This window comes from Sphaeramia orbicularis, chromosome 13 (genome assembly GCF_902148855.1).
Source record: "Sphaeramia orbicularis chromosome 13, fSphaOr1.1, whole genome shotgun sequence".
Classification (NCBI taxonomy): Eukaryota; Metazoa; Chordata; class Actinopteri; order Kurtiformes; family Apogonidae; genus Sphaeramia; species Sphaeramia orbicularis.
The window spans coordinates 47,906,028-47,926,148 of record NC_043969.1 but is presented as its reverse complement, the minus strand read 5'-3'; the positions used below and the strand labels follow the sequence as shown (position 1 = coordinate 47,926,148).

The following is a 20,121-nucleotide window of genomic DNA, read 5'->3' as shown; positions in this document are numbered from 1 at the left end:
CGTAGTTTAAAAAAAAAAAGTCATTTAATGAGAATAAAGTGGTACTTTTATGAGATTTAAACTCGTAATATTTTGAAAATTCGACAGAGTTTCCGGCTTTACGGCGAAGGCAATAAGCGAAGCAGATCCTTTCCCTTCTGTTGGACTCATAAACTCACAGTAGAATCCTCACAGTTTGTTCAGAAACACAGACCCTCTGTGTTTAGTTCTCTGGTGTTTCCACTGATAACCCTACAGCTGAACACTTCACCAGTTCCTCCTCCACAAAAGAGGAAATTTATTACAAATCAGTTCAGTTCTTACAACAAACCCAAATGTGTGCAAACTGTCTTCAAAGTCCTTAAACTAATGTGTTGATGGAGGACAGACTAATGAAAGCAGAACTTCACCAAATGTTCACAGTTCTACATCAATGAGTAGGTACAACTGTAACAGGGTCAATTATTTAGCAGCACTGTGGGTATGTATATTGTATTGTGTATTGTTATAATTACACAAAATCTGTTCATTTTATTTTAATTTCTTTTGGTTTAGTACCTGACATTGTGGGCCTCCGGATCAGTGTGTGTGGACCTTTTTGTTTTGGTCTGTTCCCTATCGAACGGTTTACAGTGTAACGCTGCGCACTATAACTTGAGTTTTCGCGCCTTTGCCTCCTCCCTTTTGTTCCGGTTTTCTGTGGGAGAGGTAAGCAGCCGTGTAGTTTGTGAAAATTTTTGGTTTAACTTCTGTTAATTTAATTTTTTTCATGAACCAACTAGTTTAGGCTGTATTAGGCACTTGTAATGTATTTAAACATATTTCTTTATTATTTGGTTTGTGCAGGAGTGCGCTTTACGTGGGGTACTGACCGGAGGTCTTTATGTTTTATCATTTCGTCAGAATAATAAACGGAGACTGCCTCCAAGAATATACGTGCGGGTCTCGTCATTAAGAGAAAAAGAACACAACGCAGAGTCCGACACCACCGGTTACACAACTTCTCATTATATTATGACTTTATTCTCGTTAAATAATGACTTTATTCTCGTATTTTTTTTTTTTTTTTTTTTTTTTGTGGCCCTAATACGCTGTCGTAAAATGTAGCTAATAAGGAAATGAGATTAAGAATAAACAATTTCCGAGCAGGCAAATCACTAATAAAGAAACCAAATAAAATATCTTCAATTTTGAAGTTAAAAGAAATATCCAGCTCTCTATTTAAAAAAAAGATTGATATCACAGCAAAAAAAACTGGACAAAAGGCCCATTCCCAAAACAAATGAGTTCATGTTTCATCTGAATTATGACAGAATGAGCAGAAGGGGTGGACACTGCTCTTCTACGTCATCAGTTGCATTAGTCGGATAACAGATGGAACAGTGGTCTGGGCCCCAAGCTATATAGATGACATGTTAGCTACCTACGAGCCAGCACGTAGCCTTAGATCCTCGGGCAGAGGGCTCCTGGCTGTTCCAAAGTCGAGGCTTAAATCTAAGGGTGACCAGGCCTTTTCCATCAGGGCCCCTCGACTTTGGAACGGCCTGCCCGAGGAAATAAGGCTTGCGGAATCAGTGGCATCTTTTAAGTCACTTGTTAAAACACACTTTCATAGACTTGCTTTTATGTGATGTTTGTCCCTTTTAATTTTTAATTTTTTAATTTTTTAATTTGAATCTTATCCTGTTTGATTGTTGGTTTATATTCTCATACATGATGTTGTTTTATCTCATTGATTTAACAGCATCATGTTACATTACCCCTGCCCTCCTTATTCCGATTCATTTTAATCTATTTGAAGTGTCTTGTTTCTGCATTGTTGTACACATCTCTCCTATTATGTTGCTTCTATTTTAGTGTTTTTATTTACATCTTGTATCCTGCTGTTGTGCCCTTTATTTGTTTGTCAAAGCACTTTGTAAACTTTGTTTTAAAAGGTGCTATATAAATAAAGTTATTATTATTATTATTATTATTATTATTATTATTATTATTATTATTATTATTATTATTATTATTATTATTAACAGTGGTCCGGTGGCACCTTTTTTTTTTTTTTTTTTTTTGGTCCGGTGGCACCTTCCACCCGTCATACAGTTCCGCTGACGCAGCCCCGGTGGCACGGACCACCCCCGGTATCGGTGAGTGGGCTGCAAGTCAAATGAGCCTCCGTCATCCGGGTAGAACCGGAGGAACTGCGGTACGATGCGGAGCCGCGGCCGACGAGCTGATGCGCAATGGCCGAGGAGGCGGAGGAGGCTCTGACCGCGCACCGACCGTAGGCTCCGGGTTCTGGGTTCGGGACGGGCCGGAGTCCGCGTCCGGGGATCCGTAGAGCCGCAGAGGCCGCCGGAGGGACGCGCTCCTCCCGCTGAAGGATGCTCCAGAGCCGGGGAGGATCCGGGCTCCATCTGTAAACACGGACGCACCGGGTCCGGGACGCGTCCGACGGAACCGGGACCGGAACCTGGACACCGTCCGAGCAGGTGAGACAAAACCCCAGAGGAGCTGGAGTGGGGGTTCTGGTGGTACCGGTCCGTGGTGGTGTCAGTGGTCCAGGAGGTTCTGGGGGACATCCAGAACCTCAGAGGGTTCGGTTTAGTGGAGCTCAGGTTCCGATCCAGTTCTGATCTGATCCACAACCGGATCTGAGATGGAAAGGCCTGAAGGAGGAGGAGGGACGTGAAAACAACCACTCATGACCTTTGACAGACCAGACAGGAACCAGAACCAGGACCAGGACCAGGACCAGGGCAGATACTGGCTGAACTAATGTTATGTAATGGTTTTAAATTTAACAACAGTTTAACCCTTAAAGACCTAAAACTCCACCAACATCCAAAACCATCTGCTGAGCTAAAACTAGAAGATAATGTTAGAATAAAGGATGAATGTTTTCTCCACAGTTAGTTCTGGGTCTGTAAGGGTTAAAGGTCAATACAGTAAAAACAGACTGGACTAAAACTGGACAGAATATGACAGAAAAACCTGATTTGAACTAATAAAGACAAAAACACATACAAAAACCATCTACTGAAGTAAAATGGTTCAAATCTCTGTTGATCCATTAATTCTATCAATATATGTAAATAATTGGTGTAACAATGATTTACCAGTAAAACCCATGGAGTCTGATAAACGACAGTGAATGGAGACACGTGTTTTTATTCAATAATAAAGAAAATGAACAAAAGCATGTAAAAATGTACACACTCATGGATAATGAAAAGCAAAAAAATTAACTAAAATGAAGTAAAAAGAGAATAAAAATGAGCAACAAAATGAGCAAAAACAGCCAAAGTCATCAATAAAATGAACAAAAATGAATAAATAAATAAACAAAATAATAAGTAACATGAACAAAATAAGCCACAAACTGAACAAAACTGAATAACAACGTGATGAAATGGGCAACAAAATGTAGAAAAGTAAACAAAATAGGGAACAAAGTGAACAAAATGAATAAAAAAAATGAACAAAATAAGGTTGTAGACATTTGTTTTTATGATATCTAACAGTATATTTTACAGAAGAAGTAAATTTTTCTTGTGGTTTACCTGCACTTGAGCTGAAGTAAAGTAGTTTTCTGAATAACTATCAGGTACAAAAGTGTTTTAGTGGCTTTTGTAGATTCTATCAACTTAAAATCCTGCCGTTACATATAAACAGTTGATTTTATTTACATTTTTTTCATTTGTTTGTTTTAGGGGGAAAAAGAACCTTAATGTTTTGATGTTTCAATGTACAAAAGCAAATGTGCCAAATGTAAATTTCAGTAGAACATGTCCAGGACAACAGACGGAAATGAGCTTCTCTGCTAAATCTGGTGCATCGTGTTCTTTGCAACTAATGCCAACACACACTGTCCTGTAACTAAATAAATAAATAAATACAAATACATATAAATTCCATTAATCTTACCTTCAATCATGGCTCATAAATGATTGAACCGAACAAAATTCACATTATGATACAAACTTTTGATTTCATTGTCTCCTCATCAGCATTTTTATGACATTAAATCAGTTTCAGAACATGAAATATTAACATATTTAAGGCTGTTAGTATAGACAAAATAATAACACTCAAAAATAATCATATAATTTGATATTAATGACATGATAAAGATAAATGGCAAATCTTTATTTCTGAGTTTGATGAAATGTTATTTGTGTTTGTAAAAGATGCAACGAGATGGATTTGATGTAACAGATGAAAACTCTTCAAAAATAATGACAAAAGATGCAAATAATGAGAAAATATGATGAAAATAATAACGTAAAAGACAAAACATAAGATACAATGAAAAAACAAAAAAAGACAAATACATTTAGTCTTTTTTCACACAAAGACAAAAAAGTACAATCTGAATTTTCATTTAACCAGATGAAATGGACATAAAAGAGATTAATTTGTGATTGATTCTCTTATTTATTGTCAAAACACAACGAAAGATGAACACTCAAAAGTCTTATTTTGGCAAAAAATAAAATACACGATATAAACTTAATAAAACAACAAAACTTGGGAACATTTTCAAGTGTTTTTGCCCAAAATATGAAGAAAACAAACCTGATATTTATCACGATCATGACAATGACATTGTGATATTCTGTGTTTTCTCATCTGGTCGTGGTTTAACTTCAATTTTCTGTTTCAGTTCATTAGTTTCTGTTTCACTTGGTTAGTTTTGTTTCATTTTACTGAAGCTGAAGCAGGTTTAGGAACATAATGAATGAATATGGTCAAAGTCTGTGCAGATACTGAATATTTGTGGTCAGTTTTTTGCTTTACATTTTCATCACATCAACAGCAGTAAAACCTGATCAACCTTCCTTCACTAATCGTCCGTTTGTCTGATTCTCCTTCAGGACGAGGCTTCGACAACAGAAAAACAAGCTCCTCGTTATCGTCTCCATCATCGGTCATCTTCGTTGGTCTTCACCTGAAAGTTACGTTGCAATAAAGGCAGGAGGTGAAGCCCCGCCGCTGGAGTCCTGACGTCAGCAGGAGGATCAGGCCTGTGAAGACTTTGTCAGAATGAATCACTGAGGCGTTCTGACTCCAGCTCTTTGTGATGCTCTGTGTTGTTTTTGCGCTCTGTGATGTTTTTACCTCTGAGCCGTCGCACTCTGAATCCAGAATAGACTCTCGATAGCATCAGCGTTCGCTCTCACAAATGAGCGTTCGTCTTGACCTGACAGGCTGCGTCTGAATAAAGGATAAGCCAAGACAAGCTGATAAAACATAGATGAGGCCGACTACAGGCACGATGCTCCAACAGAACAACAACAACAACTACCCCTGCCTCGACGTGTCCGGATCCACCCGGGACCTGGTGCAGAAATGTTCCCGAGCCGCCCTGCCCTTCCCCAGCCGCTTGGAGCTGGGCCTCGGGGACCTACCGCTGATCCGGGGCCTCCGAGCCTGGGCCCTGTGCTCCAAGAACCGCCGGAAGCCTGGGGGTCCGCTCGGAGGAGGGGCAGGACAAGCCCCGATGGTGCCACCTCCAGGCCGAGGCGGCTCAAACTCCTGCCCGAGACCGGCAGACGTGTACCTGAGCGGGGAATGGGGGCGCATGGGGTACGGGATGCCCTTGGGACTGGATGCAAGGCAGGCCGGGATCGGGGCGCTGGTGACGGTCGCCACGTTGAAGACCTCGGAGGGAAGCGGGAAGACGCAAACTCAGTGCCTCTTCCTGCGAACAGAGAAAGGAAGCTGTTTGTACTCAACAGCGAAGCCCGGCGGCGGCGGATCCAGCGCCGTGGGAGGGTGGCTCAGAGGGAAGACGAGGGGAGGCAGGGACGCTCTGGCCGGGAATGGACCCCCAGCGCCAATCGGAGCGAATCGAGCGAGGGTCCGATCAGGCCGGAGATGGAGGAAGTCTGGAAATGCAGCAGCAGGGCGCGAGAAAACATGCAAGGAGAGGGAGGATCCTGCAGAAGAACGACAGGAAGAACAAGACAAAGGAGGTCCGGACGCTAAACAGGGAGTCTGCAGGACTCCAGGAAGCTGCCTCGATGAGTCTCCTAAAACCTGCGGAAGGAGTGCAATGAGGAGGGACGACCATGAGGAGCACGACGAGGGAGAAAGTCCAAGTAGAGGAGATCAACGGTGGCTGAACGGGACGAGGAAAGAGAGGCAGGAGGACATGGGAGAGTCCAACGGCTTTAACCCAGAGGAGGGAGAACCCGAGAAGACGCAAGGTTCCCACCATGACGACGTCCGTTTAGAGACAGATGAGGATAGAAACACTAGATCGAGACATGACAGAGGTTTTGGAAAACCAGTTGAAGAAGTTGGAACAAAGAAGGAACTTGAACAAACAATGGAGAGACTGGATGTTCAAGATGAGGAGGAAGTCGAGGTCACGTCCGACATCTGCCCATCCTCCGTCAACGCTTCTTCAAGAACTGAACCTTCTGAGTCTGAAACCTGTGGAGTTCATGGAGAGCATCAAGACAGGGATGAAAACCCCGGGATTCAGGGTCAAGAAGGACTCGACCTCAGAGGGTTCGAGACTCCAGACGTGAACTTCGTAGTTGAACAGGAAGAAGAAGCTGAGAACGAAAACGAGAAAAACGAGGACGGACGTGAAGATCCTTTAAGTAACAGGATGACGGAGATAGACGATGAAACTGAACCACAAAGAAATAGTAAAGAGGAGTCACATGTGGAGTCCACCTGTGACGGACTCCACATGGACGCCGATAAAACTGAGGCGACAAACTGTGCCAGTCCACGCCTGATTAACGATGAAGATGAAGATGAAGATGAAGATGGAAGCCGACAGACCAGCGTTGGTTATGTTTTAACCGGTGCAGAGTCCGGCTCATGCACCACCAAAGCTGCCTCTGCTGATCCCTCCACCTCCTTGGATAATCCTGCCCCCCCCTCCTTGCCGCCGCTGGGCTCCATGGCAACAGGCCTGCCCTGTATGGAGGCAGAGGAGGAGGAGCAGGAGGAGGAGGAGTGGGAGGAGGAGGGGGGGAACGGAGCAGCGGCAGAAGGAGGAAGGTGGCACGAGGAGGAAGAGCTGGAGAGGCCTGAGGAAGAGGAGCAGAGGCCCGAGGAAGAGGAGGAGGATGAGTTTGGGGTGTTCATGCAGGCGGAGGAAGAGGAAGAGGAGGAGGAGCAGGAGGTGGAGGGGGAGGAGCCAGCCTGGGGCGAGGGGTTCTCCATGTCTGCCTCAGTGCCTTGTGGGAGTGTTGGTGAGTCTCATTGTTGCGTCTCCGTCCTGTGTTTGGTCGCATTCGCCTTCAACTCTTCATCTTTTACAGTTTCAAGTTGAGTAAATTCACTGTTTTGTTTCCTGGCGACAAGTGACGGTGAAATGTTCGGCCGAAGTTGACGAGGCTGACGCTAAAAGGCTGAAGAAAAGGAGTAGAACGGAGAGGTTAAGAAACGACAAAAACTACAAACCATCACAAGCACAGCGTCGGAGTATTAGTGCATTCTTAACCTTTTGTTCACTTTCGAGCAGGATTATGTACGACGTAACACCAGTGGATTTAAGACGTTTCACACAAAACCTTAAAATAAGCAACAAAATGGACCAAAACAGCCCAAGTCATCAACAAAAATGAGTAATAAATAAATAAAATAGGAAGTAACATGAACAAAAAAGCCACAAACTAATCATAAAATGTAGAAAAATAAGCAAAATAAGTAACAAAGTGAACAAATGTATTAAAAAAAAGCAATAACATGAACAAAAACAGCCAAAGTCATCAATAAAATGAGCAAAAAATAATAAATAAACAAAAATAATAGCTAACATGAACAAAATAAGTCATAAACTGATTGTAAAATGTAGAGAAAAAAAAGAATGTAAGTAACAAAGTGAACAAATGAATAAAAGAAGAATAAAATAAACAACATGAACAAAAACAGCCAGAGTCATCAATAAAATGAACAAAAATCAATAATAAATAAACAAAAGTTAAAGGTAACATGAACAAAATAAGCCATAAACTGAACGAAATTGAAGAAAAACATTAGAAAATGGGAAACAAAATGTAGAAAAATAAACAAAATAAGTAACAAAGTGAACAAAACAAAACGAGAATTAATAAAATAATTGTCGAGAACAAAATAAGGTTGTAGACATTTGTTTATGTGGTATTTAATGGTATATTTTACTGAAGAAGTCCATTTTTCTTACGGTTTCCCTGTAGTTGAGCTCGAAGTAAAGTGGTTTTCTGAATAAATCTCAGCTACAAAAGTGTTTTAGTGGTTTTTGCAGATTCTGTCAATGTAAAATTTTTGGAGACTTTCATTTATTTATTTAGTTACTTAATAACTTTCTTTTTGTTACTTTATAAATGTTATGGTTTTTGTTCATTTTGCGTATTTTCGTCTTTTATTTTGTGTTGATTTTTTTCTCTTTGTTTTATAGAAACTGTTGTTTTTCTTTGTTTTGTTCATTTTTCCTTTTCATTCCTTGTTGATTTTTGCTCATTCTTTTGGTTGTAGCACAACTTTTTGTCATAATTTTTTTCATTTTTTATTCACTTTTGTTCATTTTGTTCGTTTTTTGTTTCATTCCCTGTTGACATTTTCCTCCTTTTTTTTTTTACTTTTGTTGTTTTTATTCATTTTGTTCATTTTGCTGCCTTTTGTTTTCCTTAATTGTTTTTTTTACTTTTTCTCATTATTGTATCAAATTTTTGTTGTTTTTCATTTTGTTAATTTTCATACAGTTTTGTTGATTGTTTTTCTTTCATTCTTTGTTGACTTTTTCTTATTTTATGTTTATAGAATTTTTACTCATTTTGCTAGTTTTGCTGCCTTTCGTTTTCCTTATATTTTGTGTTGACTTTTTCTCATTCTATTTATTTTGTAAACTTTTTGATGTTTTTTTTTTTTGTTTTTTTCATTCTCTATCCATTTGTTGTAGACTTATTTTCATTTTGGTTACTCTTTTCTTTTCACTTCTTGTTGATATTTGCTCATTCTTTGGATTATTTTGTACATTTCCTGTTGGTTTTTGTCCATTTTCCTTTACTTTTGTTCCTTTTATTGATTATTTTGTCCATTTTTTCCAACGTGTATCCAGCGTTAACTGCTCGTGGTTCTGTTTTAGTTTCTTTGTATCCAGACATTTGTTCTCGTTAAAGGTGGGGCTGTTTCCTCCTGATGCTTCTCATTATTTACAGTTTAATGGTTGTTGTTAAACCAGCCTAGATGTGCATTCTCAGCGCCCCCATGTGGCCTGGAGGTCTCATTATGTTCCACCCAGGAATGTCTACTAAAGGAAGTGAGACCCCTGGTGGTAGAACCTGGTACTGGTTCAGTGTTTGTCCTTGAACTGGACGTCGTGAATTGTGAATCCATGACTCGTCCAGTGTTTTCGTAGACGTTTTCATCCTTCGTGCCCTCTTTGTTTTCCTCTAACAGCTGCTGTTAATCAGTCCTTCACTTTTCTCATTATCCTCATTTAACGAATCACCTCAGACGAGGCTCAGCTTCTCCATTAATTCACCCTTAAACGCTCCTGTAGCTACTTAAAGATAATGTTGAACATATTTCTGCAGGGAATTACCGTTCTGTCAGCGAACTGACATGGATTAAGGAATGTTGTTAACGCTGTAAAGGATTTACCCAAAAAAAGGAAGTTACTTTCACACTTGGCTGTGCATGTAGTTTTATTCACTCATGTTTTCTGCAGGTGGATTAATCCAGTCTCATTATTTAGTGCAAAGCCCCTTAATGAACTCTGCAGATATATACTTTATGTTTTCAGATTTGCTGTTTTTTGTCAATTTTTTGCTTAAATTTGTAGATTTTTTTGTTAGTTTTATTCTTTATTTTGTTCATTTTGTTCTTTCATTGTTAAGTTTGCTTATTATTTTGTAATTTTGTTTGTTTTGTTGGTTATCTGTTCATTTTATTCATTAATGTATTCATTATTATGATCATTTTTTGAGCATTTGTCCATTACATAGATTGTTTTATTCATTTTGTTAATTATTTTAGTCATTTCTTGTGTAAAAAGACAATATTATTCAGTGTTATTACTTATTTGATGCAGTTTACTATTTTACCAAATCAGTAGGCTAGCACTTAGCCTTAGCTCACCTCTGACCCCTTGACCTGCCATAGCTCCGCCTCTTTTATCCAAATATGGTCACTTTACAAATCCTTAGCTTCGAAATATCAGTTCAGAAACCAGTGGGTGGAGTCACAGTTCCTCTGTCTACTGATTATTTACAGTCATTTTCTGTAACTGAGATATGATAAAATATTCAGTGTTTTTATTAATTTTTTTGTTTTTGTTTGTTACATAGATTATTTTATTCATTCTGTTGATTGTTTTATTCAGTGTATTTGTTATTTTGTTCTTTCATTGTTCAATTTGCTTATAATTTTGTCATTTTTGTTTGTTTTGTTGGTTATCCGTTCATTTTATTCATGAATGTATTCGTTATTATGGTCATTTTTTGTTCATTTTATTGAGCATTTGTCCATTACATAGATTGTTTTATTCATTTTGTTGAATATTTTAGTCATTTCTTGTGTAAAAAGACAATATTATTCAGTGTTACTACTTAGTATTTGATACAGTTTACTATTTTACCAAATCAGTAGGCTAGCACTTAGCCTTAGCTCACCTCTGACCCCAAGACCTGCCATAGCTCCGCCTCTTTTATCCAAATATGGTCACTTCACAAACCCCTAGCTTAAAAATATCAGTTCAGAAACCAGTGGGTGGAGTCACAGTTCCTCTGTCCACTGATTATTTACAGTCATTTTGTTTAACTCAGATGTGATAAAATAATCAGTGTTTTTATTAATTTTATTGTGTTTTTGTTTGTTACATCAATTATTTTATTCATTCTGTTGATTGTTTTATTCAGTGTATTTGTTATTTTGTTCTTTTTGTTCTTTCATTGTTCAATTTGCTCATTATTTTGTCATTTTTGTTTGTTTGTTGGTTATCCGTTCATTTTATTCATGAATGTAGTCGTTATTATGATCATTTTTTGTTCATTTTTTTGCATATTTGTCCATTACATAGATTGTTTTATTCATTTTGTTAATTATTTTAGTCATTTCTTGTGTAAAAAGACAATATTATTCAGTGTTATTACTTATTTGATACAGTTTACTATTTTACCAAATCAGTAGGCTAGCACTTAGCCTTAGCTCACCTCTGACCCCTTGACCTGCCATAGCTCCGCCTCTTTTATCCAAATATGGTCACTTCACAAACCCTTAGCTTCGAAATATCAGTTCAGAAACCAGTGGGTGGAGTCACAGTTCCTCTGTCCACTGATTATTTACAGTCATTTTCTGTAACTCAGATGATAAAATATTATGTGTTTTTGTTAATTTTTTTGTGTTTTTGTTTGTTTCATCGATTAGTTTGTTCATTATGTTCATTGTTTTATTCAGTGTTTATGGTATTTTGTTCATTTTGTTTGTCATTATGGTAATTTATTCATGAAATGACTTTGTTGCTCAGTGTTTGATGAAGTTTACTATTTTACCGAATCAGTAAGCTAGCGCTAAATTCACATATTTCGCATTTTTGAGACTTCTTAAAAACAGCTTCTGACGTGTTCATCACCTCCGTTATAAATATTAAACCTGTTTAAAGACATTTTTATGAGAACGACTGGATCTAAAGACTGAAGATCGGTCAGTTACGTCTAAATAACATTAATATTCGTAACCGATGTGCTGCTAACATCAACAAAAACCAGTAAAACACACAAGAGCATCTTAAACATTGAACCTTTAATGACGTGATGTTTCCCCTAGTTTTACTTTTACTCCCAGTTTTCGTGACCTGTAATAACCTCGATACAAACGAGGCGTCAGTGATGAATATGCGGTGGTGTTTGTCGGCCTCCGGTGGAAATGGGACTCAGTCTGTCCTGACCTGGATTCCTTATTCGTGGTATAAATCATTCAGAGTCGGGTTAAGGGGAGGAGGGGGAGGGTGAACAGGGGGATGCTGGGAGTTACTGGGCAACGGGTGAAGATAATGAACGTCATGAAACTTCTGATCAACGTCACAGTGGGATTAATGAAATAACAAAAACGAGTCCTGATCAGTGAAAAAAATTCGCTCATACAATAGTTAACGATGCTCTTCATAAAAGTTAGTGACAAATTAAAGCAGGTGAAACACACAAAAACAATATTTTATAGAAATACAGTTTTTCTTAATGTGATAATCATGACAGTTGTCCCATATTCCTTTACCTGTTGTTGTTTTACTTCATCTACGTTGTGTATTTGGTTTTTATCTTGTGTCTGTTACCTTGTTTTGGTCTTGTTTCCTCCATGACCTTGTTTACATGTTTTATTGCGTCTTTTACCTCGTTTTTGTGTTGTTGTGTCTTTTATTGAACTTTTTTTTTAAAATCTTTTTTCTTATTTTTGTCTTGTTGCAACTTCTGTTGTGTCTTTTGCCTAATTTTTGACTTGTTGCATCTTTTACTTATTTTTTATCTTGTTGCATCTTTTGCCTAATTTTTTTCTTGTGTCTTTTATCTCCTTTTTGTCCTGCTGTATTTTTGACCTAATTTTTTTGTTGTTGCATCTTTTACCTCGTTTTTGTCTTTTTGTGTCTTTTGTTGCATATTTTCTTGTGTCTTTTACCTCCTTTTTGTCTTGTTGCATCTTTTACCTATTTGTTGTCTTGTCTTGTCTTTTACCTCGTGGTTGTCTTGGTGCATCTTTGACCTTGTTTTTGTCTTTTTGTGTCTTTTGTCGCACTTTTTGTTGTGGCTTTTACCTATTTTTTGTCTTGTGTCATTTTCATCTTGTCACATCTTTGACCCAGTTTTTGTCTTGTGCCTTTTACTTCAGTTTCGTCGTGTCACATCTTTGTTTTTGTCTTGTTGCACCATTTTCATCTTGTCTTTTACCTCAATTTTTGTGATGTTGCATTTTTACCTCATTTTTGTCTCGTTCCATTTTATACCTCATTTCTGTGTTGTTGCATTTTTACCCCGTTTTTGTCTTGTGTCTTTTGTTGAACTTTTTTTGTGTCTTTTACCTCCTTTTTATGGTGTTGCATCTTTTACTTTATTTTTGTCTTGTTGCATTTTTTCCCCCTTGTTTTCATCTTTTGTTGCTTCTTTTACTTCATTTTCATCTTTTTTTTGGTCTATCCCCTGGTTTTCGTCTAATTCGTACCTACTGTACGTCCAACTTTACGTGTTGTGTCTCCATCGCAGGCGCCAACGCCATCAGCGTAGAATCCAGCCATTGGGCGCCAGGTTGGACAGACAGCTCCTTCCACCAATCAGACGACGGCTGGACGGCGTTTCCTCAGGATTCATCGGATGGAGGCGGAGACGGGGCGGGACAGTGGTGGCCAATCAGTGCCGTGGAGGAGAAGAGAGACAGAATCCTGGCCAATCAGAACCTGGTACAGACGTAGATGTAACTTAGAGATGACTGTTTTTTTTTTTCCCATGATCCCCTTTTGTCTGATGACGTCTCGTGTCTCCGCAGGCGTCCGTCTTCGCCAATGCCTTCCCCTCGCCGACGACCTCAGACGACCCCCGGGACCCTCAGCCTGTACCCACTCTGACCCAGCTCCTCAGGGGAACCCGGGACCAGGACCAGGGGTAGGTGGACCCCCAGAACCAGAACCAGGGTTACATTTAAAGGGTTTAGTTATCAATAAAAGCAATAAAAATAATCAATACACTGAAGAAAAATGTATAAAAATAATCAACAAACTGAAGAAAAATGTATTTAAAAAAAAAAAGATAAAAATATTTGATAAAATAAACAAAATTAAAAAAAGAAATTTATATAAATAATCAACAAACCGAAGAAGAACCAACAAAAAATAATAAAATAAATGAACAAAACTGTTCATAATACATTTTTGAAAATTGCAAAACAATTGACAATATTTCATGATGAAAAACACAAGTAAAAAAGTGAACAAATTAATGAAAAACATAAAACAATAATCAGTGACAATAACAAATTAAGAAATAGTTTCATCAAATGAACAAAAATTAACAAAATAAACCAATAAATTGAAAAAATGAACAAAATAATCAACAAAAATGAACACAGCTTTAATTACTGTTGATAAATGCTAACAACAATAAAACTGGACAAAAATTAACCAAATAATCATGTAAATGCAGGTTTTGCCAGAATTCTGTTCCTTTTCTGTAAAAACTCTTTCAGATGTTGAATATTGAACATTTTATCTGATTTTATTTCGTTTAAAACCATCTTTTACCTCGTTTTCTTGGATTGGGTTCATTTTCTTCATGTTGATTTAATGATAAACTAAAGAAAATGAACACATTCAGTGATGTCAGTGTGGTTTTTTTTTGTTGCTTTTGGATTATTTAAATGCTTTAAATCCAATTGTTCTTTGTATGAAGATGCATTTCTGCTCATTTCCTTGTTTTTCCGTAAACATCATGCATCAGATTATATAACAGGATCCATTTTCCTGCTGTTTTTATCTGTTAAAGGTGTTTTATTAATATTTTATGGTTGTTCAGACATCGTGCAGCTGCTTATATTTAACAGTTCTGTCTGGGATTAATTTTAGATTCAACGGTTACATAAAAACAGATTAAAAAAAAAAAAAAAGCTGTAGAAACAATAAGACTGACACCTTGTGGTCAACATCAGGAACTGCATCTGGATTCATTTGATGGTTTTGCATAGACCAGGACCTGACGAAACCAAGTGAGGATGTTTAGAATTAAATATACATAAAATAATATTATTGATTAAATACACTGGTACGTTTGGTCCTGATGAAGAAAATAAAAAGGATAAGAAAGTTTAATAACAATAAAAATTGAAGTGTTGTTGGAATGATACATTTGATTAAACAATGTGAATTAAAATGAAGGAAAAAAGCAAAAAACTACACAAAAATGTATACAATTCTTAAAATACAATAATCCAAAATGAACAAAACAATCAACAGAATAAACAGAATTGAATGAAGTGATTCACAATGTTATCAACAACAGGAAAAAAGAACAAAATCAAAGCAACAAAAAAATGAACTGAATTGTCAACAACATCAACAAAATAATAAACAAAATTAATAAAACATCAAATAATTGACAAAAGTAACAATTTAATTAAAAAAGAAAGAATAATATAAACCACAAAATGAACATTATCAATGAAATAAAAAAATCACCAGTATACTGTAAGCTGTCAAAGTTACAAAACTGACATTAATATCAACAATATGAATCGTGCAACAAAACGAAAAATAATGAACAAATTATCAATAAAGTAAACCAAACTATTGACAATGTTTATCACTAAAATGGAGAAAAATAAACATCACAATGTACAAAATGATAAATAAAGTGAACAAAAGTCACAAGATAATAAATAAAATAAATAAAAGTGTAATAAAAGGAACAAAACTGAACAAAATAAGTGAGAATGTTATCAATAAAATGAAAAAAGGACAGAATAAGCAAAATGAATGAAAATATGAACAAATTCAACCTATTAATTAACAAAATGAACAAAACATAAAATTGACAAAACTAACAATTTCAAGAAAAACAATGAACAAAATAAACCACAAAATGAACATTATCAACAAAATAATAAAAAAAAACATACTGTAAGCTGTCAATGTAAGTTACAAAACTGATGTTATTAACAACTGATTCAATAACATGAATCATGCAACAAAATGAAAAATAATGAACAAATTATCAATAAAGTAAACCAAATAATTGACAATGTTTTCACTGAAATGTAAAAAAAAACAAAATAAGCACCGAAATATACAAAACGATAAAGTGAACAAAAATCACAAGATTATAATATCATCATTAGAGACAAAATGCAAAAATGGACAAAATGGGAATCAAAAGGAATGAAAATATGAACAAATTCAACCAAATAATCAACCAAACTCATTTTCTGTGAATCCTGTTGAATGTGCGACACATGGATGTAAACCTGGCTTTAGTCTGATCGTCAGTTTGATTCTGTTTCTTCTGTTTCTTTCGTCTAAAACCCTGTCATCGTCGTCTTTACCTTCAGGCTTCTCGACAGTTTCCACGACTTGAACAGGATGATCGTCCAGAGAAACCAGCGGGTCGGCGGCGTGTCACGTGACCACCTGCTGAAGACGCTACAGCTGCAGCCGCCGCCACACGCCGTGAGTACAACCTGGGTCATGTGACGCCCCTGACACCTCACCACCACGCCCTGAACGCCACCACGTTCACCCACGACGACAGTGTTTAGGTCGAAGCTTCAGATGGTGTGGGGTTTATAACAGGAGGTTCACAAGAATCTGGAACATTAACCCTTTAAGGCTAAAGACGTTCACTTTGTCTTCTGTTTATGTAAGTATACTTCTCTTTTTTCTTTTGTTCAGACAAGGTATAGCTTTTTTAGACGTTACCTGCTTGACAGTTTGGACTGTGACTCCAGTCTTCCTCAGAAGCGTCATCCGACGCGCTGCTGACGTGTCATTTATCAGCTGGTCAGCTTGACAGACCAATCAACCGGGACGAGGGGGCGTACACCCTCTGTCACACCTGGGATTCCCTCCTCCAGAGACCACCTAAGGCGGAGGAGGCGCAGTCGGCTCGACGGACCAATCAGAGCCTGTCGAGCCGACCAGCTGATAAATGACACGTCAGCAGCGCGTCGGATGACGCTTCTGAGGAAGACTGGAGTCACAGTCCAAACTGTCAAGCAGGTAACGTCTAAAAAAGCTATACCTTGTCTGAACAAAAGAAAAAAGGGAAGTATAATTAACCCTTTAAGCTCCAAAGTTTCAATATTACGCTCCAGATGGAGTTTCAAATCCTATTCCCACCTCCTGAGCTGGTTTAGTGAATAAGTAAAGTTTATTTAGTTTTAGTTCGGATCGATAAGGACAGACTTGTCTACTCTGCTGCTTGGATAAAAAGATACTAAAACTTCCTGCATTTTACTTTCTACTAATGTTTAAGTTCATTTATTTTAAGGATAAAACAAAAAAACAATAAGAAAACTTCCATATGAATATGTTAAAAGTTCAATTTTACTAAAAGTTACACAATCCAATATGGCCGCTGCCCTGTGACATCACAATATGCAAATTAGATTAATAAATTTACTCCCATCATAAACTTTCAATCAATCTTTCACCAATATTTTTCTCGTTTACAGTATGACTGTATCTCTAAACACTTCAAAGATGCAGCTTTTTGATAGATTTGTTTTCTTATATAAGTGTTATGTAATCACGCTGCTCCTTTGTGCCTTTAAATCAACACCTGGGACAAATGAAGTATAAAACTAGTGCCTTCTAGATGTGGTCGTTTAGATGCTGACTGTTGGGAAAGGATGTGAGTCTATATTTTATAAGTACTGACAGAAAAATTCTGGTAAAGTTTCATACTGTCTTCCACATATAATTATTATAGATAATTCATTTATTAAAGCAGGTAAACAAACAAACAAACAACTTCCCCTGTCTTGATAAATGAATTTTCTACAATAATGACATAAAAATTTTTTGGTAAATCATTCTTTAAAATTTAACCGACAATTAATATATTAATACCGATATCTAGGGACTGAAGTTAGTAATGCGCCGTTCCTGTTTTTAACTTCATTTCCCATCATGCACTTTGGTACTGCACTTCCTGTCAACAGTCATGGACATAACAACATGATTGCAAGGCTATTGTTTTACAAAGTTACTAATATCTCCCAAAATATTGGTCCTATTAAGTTGCTGTTTTCACTAGTCTGTTCTTTGACCAAAAGTATGTAAGTATGACAAACTGCATCAGTCAGCTGTGTGCGGATTTAGTGTGATATCTGAGAGACACACACACACACACACACACACAGTCTCCACTTTCCTTTTAAAATATTAAGTTGAATTTAACTGAATCAGTGTTTATATTTTATTTACTGCTGACACCAGAAAACTGTTCAAATACTGAAGTGTCTCCATGTTTTCAGACTGTTTCCTTCATGGTTTTCCTTTGTTTTTCATAGATTCAGGTTCTGTTTTTGTAGAGGACAGAGTCTGGACGTCGTTCTGCAGGAAAATTGTCCATTTTTTTAGATGGATCACTTAATTGTCTGTTCCAAGTAAAAACAGAAATTCCTCTTTTTTTTTGTAAAAACTAGAGAATTTTGCATCTAAAAGATTTAAAAACAAACCTCTGGTGGACACCATGTGCTTCATCTCCTGCTCCGTCCACAGTCAGGAGGATATTTTGTTAAACTCAGATTTGTCTCTTTGTTCCTGTTGTAGGAAACCAGACCTGGTCCGTGGATGGCCAACCGCCGCCTCTCTCCCGGACTCCCCTCAGCCAATCAGCACGCAGCCGCTAAACGCCGCCTGTCGTATGACTACAACAGGAACGTTGTGGAGTAGAACTTCAGGTTCCGGTCGGACTCATGAATCTACGATCGGCTGAAGAACTGCAGCCGAAAACCGAGCAAATGGTCAGACCTCCACCGTCTGCTGCTCCAGACCTGGACCTGGATCTGGACCTGGACCTGGACCAGGACCAGGACCTGGACCCTGCTTTTCCATAAATCTGATGACGTGTCTCCTCCTGTTCACTTTCACTGGAGTCTTTGTATTTGATTTACGATGTGCCGCCATGTTCACCACCGGCAACTTCCTGTTTCATTTTTAACCCGATAACAGAAGGATGTTTGGAGGAACGTACCCTGGAGTTACAAGGTTCTCACCAGAAAACCATCTGAAAGGTGGAGCCGACAAGAACAAACATGGAGACCAATATGTACAGACCCCTAATAATAATAATCGTACTATAAAGGATGTTTTGTGTCTGACACGTGTCCGATCGATGTCGCGATGTTGCAGCACGGGAGGGCATACGGGTGCAATGCCACAGTTGCACCACGGGAGGGCACTATCGTACAGTGGCACCACGGGTACAATGCCGCTAGTAATTATAATGGATTCAATTCCTGTAGTGCTTTTCAACGCATCCAAAGAACTTTATGTTATTGATCCATTATTCATTCGCTCTCACATTCTCCCTCTGGTGGTGGTAAATTACATTTGTATCCACAGCTGACAGAAGTGTGGCTGCCAATTCACACCAAAAGGAGTTCAGTATCAGTAGCTGAATTTAGGGTCCAATAAAAGACCTGAAACCCAGGAATAAAACAGCAGGAAATCTAAAACAATAAACCCCTTAGGTCTAAAACAGACTGAATATGAAAATGAACCTGACGTTGAAGCCAAAATATCACCAATAAACATCCTCCAAAAAGCCGCCGTCACATCCTGGTCTTCATATTGACAGTTCTCCATGTGAAGGTTTAGGTCCATGTTTGCTCTGTTGGCTCCACCCACTCTCTAAGACAACCAATGAGATCGTTTCTACCTCTGCACCTTTGGTGAAAAGACCTGTAGAGGTGATGCTTTGGTAGTAAGTTAATACAACCAAATGCACATAGAGTAGAAGCATATGTGAGATAGTTTAGTGGGTTCACACGTATTCAACGCCTTCGGTTTGTTCCTGTTTGACTGTTTAACTTTTTCATTTCCATCAGATCGATGGCGTCTAGTCACCAGTTTCTACACTAAAACTTTTGTCAATATAGAAAAGCTATACATTGTTAGAAACCGTAGATTCTCCACAATTAAATCACTAAGTTTATTTTACAGTATTCCTGAGCATCAGAACATAAGCAGTGAAAGAATCGACTGGATAACAATCGAAGCTAATGGGCTCAGGTTGTATTTTATCCTTGTAATAAAAGAGGATATTTACTGAAACTAGAGGTTTGTACCTTTAAATGAGGTGTCTTTAGTCGCTTTTCCATTGGACATCTGCACAAAACTTTACCGATATTTACTAAAGGTTGAAAAAACTGAAGTGTGTAATGTTGGTTTTTGAATCACAAATGCGATGAATTGTTTATTTATTATCGCGAGATAACACGAGAAGTCATTCCATAAACATGGAAACGAACGTAAACATGGTGTTGATTTACAAATATATATTCATTATTATTATATATTACCCCTCTATCTCATACTAAGAAGAAATTGAAAAATGATTGGGTTTCCTGGTGTGTCCACACATACCACACCATATTTCTTTTAAAACTCTTCGCCTGTTGTAATATTCGTCAACATCTGTTTTTCAGTACCTCCGCCAAGGA

At 37.7% G+C, this 20,121-nt stretch overlaps 1 protein-coding gene across 1 annotated transcript; it reads left to right on the top strand.

Annotated features, from left to right (window-relative positions):
- Nucleotides 1-2,123: 2,123 nt before the first annotated feature.
- Nucleotides 2,124-19,417, top strand: LOC115431163 (retinitis pigmentosa 1-like 1 protein). The gene is made up of 6 exons (XM_030151396.1): nt 2,124-2,465; nt 4,851-7,190; nt 13,173-13,366; nt 13,453-13,568; nt 16,003-16,120; nt 18,227-19,417. The coding sequence occupies exons 2-6, from the start codon at nt 5,231-5,233 to the stop codon at nt 18,347-18,349; spliced, it is 2,511 nt and encodes an 836-aa protein (XP_030007256.1). The 5' UTR covers nt 2,124-2,465; nt 4,851-5,230; the 3' UTR covers nt 18,350-19,417.
- Nucleotides 19,418-20,121: the final 704 nt, after the last annotated feature.